Genomic DNA, 12075 nt, shown 5'->3' with positions numbered 1-12075 from the left:
GACGGTGGAACCCTGCTGCTTTGACTATCACTGAAATATCCTCAAGTGTGTAACTGATCCCGTGGCCTCGACCAAAATAGAAAATGAACTTTGTTTGTGTTAATGGGCTCCTTCTGTTCGCCTTGATGCTCATTTCTAGGTTGTTTGAATTACTGGTTTATTGATTGGATTGTTGGTCATTTAGTTGGTTGGTTGGTTTGTTGGACGACTGGCTGGTTGGTTGATGGGTTGGTTGGTTTATCGATTGAATTTTTGGTTGGTTGCTTGGTTTATTGATTGAATGGTGTGTCGGTTAGTTGGCTAACTCGCTGGTTGGTTGGTTTCTTGAATGGATGTGAAATGGAACAGGAAAGAAGCCATTTTGGTGTGGATCCAGATCCATGAATTCTTTCCCCTTTTTGAAACATGACTAAATAAAACACCTTTTTGACAACATGTTGAACTAATTAACATAAAACTTTGTGGGGAGGTCGGTTGTGGACCAAACAAACATCCTTCTGGGGGATTATTAGGCCTTGGTGGAGATGCACGCTTCATATTTTTGTTTGTTTGAACATACAAATAAAAAATATCATGTTTTAAATTTGGAATTGCACCTTACCATGATGACAGAACTGTCCTCTAAAGCACAGTTGGTAAGAAATGGTAGGAAAAGACTCGTGTTGTTGGTTCATGTTGGGTTTACCATCATGCGCTGCTGTCTTCGGGTTACATCAGACGGACGGTGACGCCTCATTGGTCGGCTCCAGATAAATACACCCTTCGTGCCACAGGGGTGTCACTGACAACATTACATATGGCAGCGCACATTAACACAAGCTCAGACACTCTAACATCAACACACTGCAGACACACACCATGGAGACTAACTCACTTCTGTCTTCGAATGACGAGCTTTTATGTGAAGCTAAACTCCTTTTTTTTGTAAGATTTAAGGCTCTGGTAGCACCTCTGGCTTCATGGCTTTTAACACACTACAGTAGAGACACTTGTGAAGCCATTAGACTGGGAGAGAACACACAGCTGGCCATGCAACATCTTCATTGGTCCCAGTGGAAACATTGGTTTTGGCCACTCCAACTCAATTATTGCATCTCAGCTCTTGTCCCAGAGAAACATTGATAAATATTCATGTTGATTAACCAGGGAACAGTTTGTGTATGTGTGTGTGTGTGTGTGTGTGTGTGTGTGTGTGTGTGTGTGTGTGTGTGTGTGTGTGTGTGCGCGTGCGTGCGTGCGTGCGTGCGTGCGTGTGCAGGAAATCAACTAGTATTTACTCGGGTACATAATATCTTAGTGCCTTCAAATAACTGGTTCCCTTAAAAGTTCCCTCAGGACAGCTGGAGCTAAAGGTCTAGTTTTATTTGCTGAAGCCAATGATTAGAAGTCTGGGGACGAACCCATGTCAAAGTATTGTCAAACTTTAGATGGGTCAGAAGTCAGACACACACCATGTCAAACTTTAGATGGGTCAGAAGTCAGTGAAGTAGGAAACAAATGACCAAAAATATTAGCTTGGTTTCTACTGGATTGACTGAAATGATCATCCCCTAAATTCCCAGAATTTTAACTAAAACTCAACTTGGTAAAGAAGAATGTAACTCAGTTATCTGGTCAATTTAACAATTATTTTCTCTCAGTTAAAGGTTCAGCTGAGGTTTACTTACCAAAAGGTCTCAGCAGCTGTTCCTTGTTTGTGTGACTTTATGTGTTTTCTGTGAAGATGTTGTCTCAGCAGCCTTATTTCTCCACCGCGGAGCTTTATAGGCTGACTAGTCTATTAGAAGAACCTGTTTGAATCACTGAGAGGGTTGTTAATGCTCAGACTGTGAGTAACGGGGCTGTGCTGTGGAGGACTGCTGGTTTAATTCACTGGGTTTGATCAGACTTTATCCTGGTAATAAGGTGCAGTCCATCCTGCAAAAAAAAAGGATCATCCTCACAGTGCATTGCTATTTTTAATGGCTTGCTCTGACCCGTTCTGCCTCTTAAGTAATGATCTCATTCTCAGAGGTTTACAGCACATAGCTCACAGCTCACACAGCGTGTCGTTTTATCACCTACTGTGGGATAAGTGTGATATTGATCTTGCAAAATGAATCCTGTGTTTAAGTAATGGCCAATATCAGAACCTCCTGCATCCCTGTTGTTCCAGAGAGACAATTATTTACTCTGACGACTGCATCTCAGGACCAGTCCGTCATTGAAACAGTCTGACATTCTATTTTTTTTAAGTTTGTGCTATTATTTCATTCAGTTATGATGACTTTATACTCAGTCAACCTTATTTTTTATATTTCAAAAATAGTTTTACAGCAAATTATATCATATACACCAAATTTATCATATTCATCATATACAATGCACAAAAAGCATTTAAGAACTCGTGCTTTGCAGCTGGAAGCCTTCACAGAGGGATTCTACCTCATACATGTCTTCTATGTAATATGTTAAATGCATATGAAGTCTACATGGTAGAGCAGACTGTATGAAACCAGTCTGATCTCTGTCCTCTTTTTTACTGGCGAGACACCATGCATTTGACCTTTAAGCAGAAATGCTTCTTTCTATGAGGTCATTTAATAAAACTCCCAAAGTCTATTTTCTCACTCCCTATTTTTACACATCTTAAACTTCAGACAACAGAATTTTTCCACCAAAATAGTTTATAATGATAATAAAACCCTCCCAAAGTCATTTCAATGTGAGACAGAAATACACAAAAAACTGCGTTTGCCTCAGTGTTGGAGATTTTGTAGGAGCTCAGACATCCAGAAGGAGATTGGTACTCCTTTATGTTGTTAGGACATCTGATTGGGTACCTCCCTTTGGAGGTTTTTTGGGGGGGCATGTCCAACTGGGAAAAGACTCCAGGGTAGACCAGAACTTGGTTAAAGGATCATGGATCTCACCTGGTCTGGAAAATATTGTTGGTGAGAGGAACTTTTACTTGTTACTCGTCTAAGAAGTTGCAAATGGCTCAGAAACTGGAACACAGTAGAGTGAGTCATTCTCATTTGTCACTTGTTTACTGTTTATTGTTTGTCTCCTGTGCAGAAGTTAGGCCTGACCGGAGGCTACCAAATGTGTCTTCCTCTACCTGCATTCAGTCACCATCCGATGGGTGAAGCAGCAGCTCTCAGTCCGCCTGAAAAGAGAGCGAAGGGGTTCCGTCTGCGTGTTTTGAGGCAGATTCTCTTATTTGCAAAGACATCAATCTCCATCATGTCTGCTTTATGTGATCCTCTCTCGCTCGGAGCCACCCTCTCCCTCTCCCCCGCCACTTGTGTCGCCATCTGCTCTCGATTAATGTGAGTTACGAGCAATAATTGAAGCATCTGTTCATCCGGTGTGCATCCGTCGCTCTGACACACCAATGCATAACACCCCTCTTGCTTCATCACTCGCTCTCACCTTTCTTTTGTTTACCGTTGTGTGTCTTTTAAACACACACTCCTTGAATCTCAACAGCTCTTGGATGGGTTGCTTTTAAAAATTTTTAGGCGTTCATGATCCCCAGAGATTTCCTTCACCTTTTTATCCCTCTCAGGATAACTCTGGTTGTTAACTTTTAATCTAACGCCATCATCTGATTAAACTTTCATTTTGCCAAGCACTCGCAGTGGATGTGCTCGTGGAACAACTGTGACCTGTGGAACACCGCGGTGACGGGCCAAATGTCGCAGCGGGATACGTCATTAAAGAATCAACAGAAGCCACGGAGAGCTGTTTGTGTCGCTGGCAGAGGATTATACTGCTTTTATTTGCCACAACCTTGTCAAAAATCATCGACATACTGGCAAAATAGTGCATCATTATAAACTGGTATGAGTGGGACACCACCAGTATGTCCAATAACGGAGGTGTACCTGTGAAAGATAAGCCACCATGCAGTCCAATCTAAATGGTCAAAAACAGAACTTGTCTGGAAGCCCCCCCTATGTGCCAAATACAGTCCCAGGATTATTTTCCAGCACCGATAAATCAAATGATTTCTTTGGGTCCATGTGTACAGAGTTAGTTTTCAAAACATCTCTGTATGAACACGGAAAGTTTTTAAAAGGGTTAGGGTTAGGGTTAGGGAAAAAGTTTCCTGTTGTTGTTTGATGGGATGCATGACAGAAAAGACCCAATGTATATCGGTGTGGATCCAGATTAAAGGGGTCTATCCGTGGACATTTTTCTGAGTTACACCAGAATCTCTAAACCGGTTTCCACAAAATTGTCTGTAGGATCGAGGCGTGAGTCGAGCGAGCTCAACGGAAATGTGGAGGGAACTCTGGATCATCTGAGTGATAAAATACAATAGGTGTTTGCTTCCAATGCTCACACACATCCCACCAGGATTAGTCTTTTATCGATCGCTTCACTTTAACTGACACAGACCTGTCGGCTGATATCGGAGAGGCTGTCTCAGTGCTCATTTGGGAATCGGCGTGGAATCCCTGGAAGCCAGACACAAACACAACCAGAAGCAGTTTGTGAGGAGTCTCTCTAATCTGACAAGATTCACCCACGGCGCTCTGAAACGCAGCTGACGGACGGATAAAAACAAAACCCGAGACGGATGCTGCGTTTAAGTGTGTCCGAGTGAATCCCAGCGCATGTGTGTGTTGGTTTGCCTGTCTGGACCGGACCCCCTGTATGTGTTTAGCAAGGAGCGTGGCCAGAATGAGCTAATAGAGGCAGGATGTGTGTGAGCAGGAGGCTGGAGGTGATGGTGGAGGCAGACGCTTCCTGCTGTCACTTCAGGTCTGGCTCTGGCATGTTGATGCGCGTCGAAGGCTCGTTCATGCCTCCTTACACACACACACACACACACACACACACACACACACACACACACACACACACACACACACACACACACACACACGCGCATACACGCACACACACACACCCACCACTCAATGTACAGTACATGCCTGTGATTGTACCTCCTCCTCTGTTGATCAAATCGCCCTCATCTGATTTGAAATTCTCCAAATTGAGGTAAAGGTTAAACATCGCTGTGGCTAAACGAAACCTGCCTCCTCCATACGGTCAGTAGGGGCGACAGATTTGAGGGGCGGTGCTAAGCGGAGGTGGGCAGACAGGTGGGGTGTCCATATGTCATCCCAGTTACCAGGCCTGATGCTCTCCTCTCCAGTCTGGATGAGGGTCAGAGGGCAGGCTGCCGACCTCCCCTGCCCAGTATGGACACTTGGCATCAGTTCCAGGGACTAACATACCTACCTGTCTGTCTGTCTGTCTGTCTGTCTGTATATCTATCATCTATCTGATCAGGGGTCTTTCTGTTATGTTCTTTATGGGACTCGACTGCAGCTGTAATTACCTTCCATTTATCCCACTCTGTGTTAACCAGCGGTGAGATGACATTGTGTTCTGTTTGCATTGGGCTCTGACACCGACTCCAGGCTTCATGCATTAAATTAGACGTGACCCCTCGCTCCATTTATTTCAATGAGGCCGTCTCTGGACAAAGACGGTGCGTCTGCAAAAAGTGGCCAGCAGGACAGGAGCTGCCATGTAATCTAATTCCACCCCTCTTTGTCTCCATTCATTCACTGTCACCACGGATTATTCTTAAATGGGAGGAAGGAGGACGGGATGATGAATGAGTGGAAAGAAAGAGAAGAAGACAGGACAATTAAGTTACAGTGTGGACGGCAGAAGAGGAGGGGTGTTTGCACATCCTCTGGATCCTCCTTGAATTTGATGTCATCATTCATTCTCTCTAATCTCACTTTGAAAAGCACCGGGGGGTCTGATTGAAGCGTGCGCTCTGTGTACAGGATGTATTAACGCTGTAGAGGCGTCACACGGACTTTCAGCTTTTGTGGCTTTTAAATGTTTTCACCCTCTCTGGCTGGTTGGTTTATTATAAATTTAAAGCAAATTTCATAACATAATGTATTGATATGTGCTGCAGCCGAATTTTGGAGTCAATCAGGATCAAGATCTCACAAATTAACTACTGATGCAAAAAGTAGTGAAATGATTTTTGCATACGTTGGTGGAAGGATTTATTTTTCATTATTTTCTCCAATTTCCCTATAAATAATTATTATTAACCATGTAAATGTAAATAAATGTAAATAAATAACACATTCATAAATTGATATTTAGGACTTTGTATATGTGCTGCATATCTGTATAATTATCCAGATCTCATGGATTAAAATTTAAATTTCTGTTGTCGATCTTTATTTAGCTATAAAGTCACACATAGGACAGAAACAGATAGTCACCTGCTGTGATAACAAGGTTTAGAGTCGTCTCTTACAGTTTTATAAATATATCATTCTTATGAAACCGTTCTCTCGCCTCTGGAGTTTTACAGATACATCAAAGATATTTTGAATGGAAGCTGAAGTTCTTGAAAATGAAGACGTTAATGATGCGATAATGTTTCCAGGAGGGTAACTTTGTCTGGCTGGTTGGCTTAAGTCCGTACAGACAGTCGATCACAAGCGGATCAAAACGTTCATGTTTGTCCTTCTTCTTGCAGGCCTACTTTCGTCAGGGGGTTGCGCTTCAGTACCTGGGTCGCCACGCCGACGCCTTGGCAGCATTCGCCTCTGGCCTCGCCCAGGACCCCAAGAGTCTCCAACTGCTGGTCGGCATGGTGGAGGCGGCCATGAAATCCCCCCTCAGAGGTAGGCCTGTCTGACAACGCTTTCATTTCCTTCTGCCTCGCTCATCTGAAATGGACGTTTGTTTGTTTCCTCAACAACAACCTTGCGTTTCAAACACGTGGTAGAGGAGAGCCAGAGCGCTGGAGGAACTGCTAAGGTGCCGCGTTTCTTTTGTTGTTTTATTCAGAAAGTTTCCTCAGTGACTGGGATGGGAAAAGAGGCGTCTGACGAGGATTCAGATCTCTTCAAGAACAACTCACATTTGATGTGACAAAGAGAGAGATGAGAGAAAAGCAACAGAGGAAATAGATATAACAGGTCAGATGAAACAGAAAGTGAAGCACGGAGGCGTCAAAACTGAAAATGCTCATGGTTGTTGAACGAAGGCAATGACTTGTGCTGCCTGAACTCAGATCTGCTGTTAAGAGACTTTGTTTAGTGAGGAAGACAAGTTCATCCAAGTGACATGCAGCTATAACAAACAGTTTTCAGTCCAGAATGTAGAAACACACTGAAATCTGGCATCTTCCCTGTTTGCATAGAGTCTGTGCTCCTGTTTGATCTACCTTTAGCCAGAGACAGAAAAGACCATGTGGTCAAACATTCTAGCTTGCTCATTAGCATAAAGACAGTAGCAAATAAAACAAAATAAAAATAGCCAGGCATTGGACAACTGATGTTTTGTCACTCTGAGCGACTGGATCCAGATCTTGTAAGAAGTTTGATCTGGATGACAAAAAAGATCCAACATGATGGAAAATCCTGTTGTAAAGAGAATAACTCATGGTTCCAGATGTTAGCGGTAGGTGTCCAGGGTCTAAACATCACCAGGCATGGTGGTCACCAGGCAGCACCGCGGTGCGTCGTGCCATGATTGCAATTATACAACAATGAATGATGACGTCATGGAGGAAAGCTTATGTGGCTCCATATTGATGCTTACATGAAAAGTTTATGACTTTATAAATCTGTTTGTGTGGATAAGTCTTTCATTCTTTTAATGATTCACCTCTGATAAACGACTACAGGACTTAAATTTGATGCCGTCTGGATTCTATTACGACAAGTTTTAATGAGCAGCGTTGGTGGAGGTCTACGCTCACGGGAGACAGTAACGCCCGATCCCAGTCTCTCTTTTCCACCCCTCCCCCCCCTGTAGCTTTTTGAGTTGTCCTCTAAACAGAGTTAGGAGGGTTAGCTGTTGGAATCATTTATCTCAGAAACGGGACACCACTCGTCACGTCATCAGTCAGGCCCTGCCGCAGTTTGGCAATAGGTGTATTATCCACTACTGACAAATCTGACCCCCGTCTACTCTCTGTTTTGAGTCTGCGTCTCAAAACTCTTCATTCGGAGGGCAAGATGACCAGTACGCCTCCATCCCCTGAAGAAACGGGACACACTACCCTACATGGGAACGTACAAGAAGTAGGGGTAGGGCTAAGTGAGAGAATATCTGTACAGTGGATGAAGAAACATTACATGTACTGATAACATCATGTCTTGTAAGCAGACTTAGAGCTGAGGACTCTGGTTGGTTTGTGAGCGAGTTTCTTATGGAGGTCATGATGAAATATTTACAGGGTCTTGTGTGTCGATGATTCGTTGCCCCACGGCTCTCGGAGCATGTTTGTCTGCAGGTGTGGAGTAGCATGATGGGAATAGAGCGCTTCAATCTGGCTGGAGCTGGCAGATGATCATGTTTTTGCCCTTCAGCTGTGTCAGAATGAGGTTTCTCTGGAACAGCCTTCCACTTGGCCGCTGCAGCGAACGACTCTACGTGTGGAGTTTCGAATCTGCTTGTAGAACATCTCTGGTTAAGGGTTTGTAATGGTTCGCTTTGAGGTAGAGGAAGTCCTCATGGACAGAGTGAGCACCAGACCGGCTCTATAGCCACTATGTCACACTCTATGTAATGGAGTCTGTACAAATGTGTGAGTCTGCTGCTCAAAGCCTCGAAGCTAAGAGGCCTCTTGTCGAGTGTGGTCACGTTTGTCAAGCAGGAGGCTGTATATTTAGTAAGCACCAGGGTGAAGGGGGTCCAGCAGTAATGGCGCTGAGGAGGGGGCCACCTCCTGGGAATCCATCTCCCGCTGCTGTTTTACTGCGTGATATTCTGTGGGGCATCAGTGTGGATGGCTTTTAGAAAGTCGATCCGTTCCATCTCGCTCCTATCTGGGGACGTTTGCTCAGTCTGTCTGAAATCACCTGCAGTTTTTCAGCTAACACTGCTATTCACAAAGACCAAAGATAAAACCACCTGTTGAAGATGGTGCAGCAAAAGTTGAACCAGTGTGGGGCTGATGTGGACCAAACACAAAAATATTTTATTGTTGCTTCAACGCTCTTCTCCTGGCATTTAATAAAACTGGTCTGTCTTCATTATGAACTGTGCCTTTGTGCAGCAGAGGTGGTAAAATCCAGAGGTCACAGCTCAGCTCTCCATCACTGTGACGCTCGGGGGAAGAGATTAGCACTAATTCTCCCTTCAGTCCTCAGGAACGATCGACTGAAAGCAGCACTGACCCTTAGAACACCTTAAATTTCTCAAGAACCATTAAAGACCAGTCCTAATAATATTGATAACCGATCACATGTGTTCCATCATCAGCGTTTCATTGTGTTTCACCCCCCAGACTCCCTGGAGCCCACCTACCAGCAGCTTCAGAAGATGAAGCTGGACAAGAGCCCGTTCGTGGTCGTGTCGGTCATTGGTCAGGAACTGCTAACCCACGGTTTCCACGGCGCCTCCGTCGTGGTCCTGGAGGCGGGGCTGAAGATCGGCACATGCTCGCTAAAGCTGCGTGGGTCGGTCTTCTCAGCACTGAGCTCGGCGTACTGGTCTTTGGGTAACACGGAGAAGAGCATGGCCTACATGCAGCAGGACCTGGAGGTGACCAAGACCTTAGGTATGGAAGGAGGAGGCAGCAGCACGAACAGACAGACTGCAGGTGGGTCGGTTATAACGGATGTCTCGTCCATCAGGTGACCAGTCGGGCGAATGCCGAGCTCATGGGAACCTTGGCTCTGCCCTCTTCTCCAAAGGCAGCTACAGAGAAGCTTTGGCCAATCACAGGAACCAACTGGTGCTGGCCATGAAGCTGAAGGACAGAGAGGTACGCTTGTTTGCAGGAGTTTGCTTTTACAAATGTGAAGAAGTCACGTAAAGGAGTCTGCAGAGTCGCTTAAACTACATTTATACCCTTTAAATCTCTAAGATATTCATGGAAACAGGAAAAAAGCCTGAAGAACCGTCTCAGTGTGTGTTTAATGGTGTTGATGTCATCTTTATTTAGGAAGCAATCAACCTACCAATCATAAAAAAAAATGATAATAACCTTTATTTGTTTAGCACATTTCATACAAGACGTGCAGCTCAGAGTAAAGAAACGACATGCTGCAATCCATAAAATGAGAAGACATACACAGAACATTAAAACCAGAATAGCAAAGGAAGCTAAAATAAGGGTGAAGATAAACTAGAGAATAATAATTAAAATTAAATTAAGACCAGCAAACAGAATACATCAAGCCGAGCAGAAGCTGCAGATTGGCCCCTCTTCTTCCTTGTCTTCTTCCTGAACTCCTCTCTCATGTTTTCTCGACAGCCGTTTTTCTTCGCCTTGGGCCTAAGCTTGGCTCACCGACTTTCTTCTGAAACACTTTGGACAGTTGTGAAAAGCGTAGTTAATTAGATTGCTGTTACAGATTAGACCCTGGCCCCTTTCTGTCTCCATGCACAAAGTAAAGCTGTCAGGGTGGTGGTGTGTATTTACCTCCGTCTAACTGCTCCCAGATGAGTGTGAATAAAAGGTGTCATGTTCATAAAACATGGAGATTTCATGTTTTTAATCTCACCATTCTTCACTAGTCGGATCTTATGTTGCCTCTAAACAACCTGACAGCTGCATCGGAGTTTATCTGCATCCTCTTGTAGCGTCATTTGTTCCTCAGATGGTCGAACCAGACTGACCATTCCCCGTCGCTGGTTCACCAGTTGTCCTTTTCTTTATACCTTTTAGGGAAGAACCAACCACTGTGAACCAGGAACACCCAACATGACCTGCAGGTTTAGAGCAGCTTATCCACATTCTAGCTCAAATTGGAGTCTTTCAGATGCTCATGCTTGACCATTTTTTCTTCCAACACGTCCACCTGCTGCCTAAAATATCCCACCCACTGATAGGCGCCATAGTAACGAGATAATAATTGCTGTTGGCTTCGCCTGTCAGTTGTGATGGTGTTATGGATGATTAGCGTATTTCTGATGTTACGCTATTTTTTTTTTAAAGTTGGGGGCAGTTTATAGATAATCCCAAGATACCAGGCCAAGTTTTTTTTCTTATTTTGAGTTGTGCAATAAGTTTTCCCCTTCCAACTGGAGAGGCAGGGTGTCGATGGCATCTCCTCAGCTTGTAATAGTGATTGCACTACAGTCATTTTAATATTCTTGAAGGCTCCACTGGACCCTTTTATGCATCATTGACTCGTTATCACAGTCAAATTCACATTCAGACACTTCATAGGGTGTGATTACATCCTGGTCCTGGAGAGACGGAACAGCTGTCAGATGGATGGAGGAGAGTTGGAGCAGCGTTTTTATTCTCATCCATACATCCTCATGTTTGTCTCCTCTGGCTCCCTGTTGAAGACCTGCTCCCAGATTAATTTTGCATACACGTATGTAATTTTGTCCCGAAACGTGTTCTCATTTGAGAAGACGGAAGCTCAGATCGAACCCAGACAGAGTTTCTCTGTCTGAGCTCCACGCTGTCGATAGGTGATTATTGAGTTTCCCCCCCAGAGCTGTTTCAGGCAAGTGAAACACGGTCATCACCACAAATGTGTGTGTGTTTACTCTATGTTGTGTGTGGTTATTTGTGTTTGCAGACAACAGACTTCCAAACAAAGACAACAATGGCAGAAAGGGGATGTTTAACCACTGAGCACAAGCAGACATTAGCATCCAGCCCAGATGGAGTTAAAACACTCCTTCAATCAATAAGCAGTGATTTTTTACTAATCTTTCTTTTATGTCATTAAAATAAATAAGTTGCTCCTCCTTTCTTCTTTTATATCATTTTAAATTGAAATTGCTTGTTTTTCAGTGTGTTGTTCTTGCAAAATAAAACGTTCTTGGGCTCAAATAGTCCTAAAAAGACCTCCACCAAGTATTAAATACTAAATAATAAATATTTCCATGTATTAAATAAAAGGAAACAAACGTCTACTTCATAGTGAGTCAAGAAGAAGAAGAAGAAGAAGATACACTTTATTGATCCCCTAGGGGAAATTACATTTCAACATAAAATGTTGAAACATGTTGTCAACATAAAATGCAAGCATGAAATCCTCTCATATCTGCCCAAAGTTTGTGTTTTATTGTGTCCAGAACTGAAGTTTTACAGTTTACTGATGCAGAATGAAAATGTTCAAT

General features: G+C 43.7%; 1 protein-coding gene across 2 annotated transcripts in view; it reads left to right on the top strand.

Moving 5' to 3' along the window:
- The window catches only part of ttc28 (tetratricopeptide repeat domain 28), an 84333-nt gene that overhangs the window by 38912 nt on the left and 33346 nt on the right, over window positions 1-12075 (top strand). For both annotated transcript variants that reach the window (XM_068334564.1, XM_068334565.1), the window contains 3 exons: window positions 6512-6659; window positions 9275-9547; window positions 9624-9754. In XM_068334564.1, the coding sequence (XP_068190665.1) occupies window positions 6512-6659; window positions 9275-9547; window positions 9624-9754 (552 nt within the window). The remainder of the gene's footprint in view (window positions 1-6511; window positions 6660-9274; window positions 9548-9623; window positions 9755-12075) is intronic.

This window comes from Antennarius striatus, chromosome 15 (assembly GCF_040054535.1).
Source record: "Antennarius striatus isolate MH-2024 chromosome 15, ASM4005453v1, whole genome shotgun sequence".
Taxonomy (NCBI): domain Eukaryota; kingdom Metazoa; phylum Chordata; class Actinopteri; order Lophiiformes; family Antennariidae; genus Antennarius; species Antennarius striatus.
Note: the sequence above shows the minus strand (reverse complement) of the source record. Positions and strands in the feature narration are given on the sequence as shown.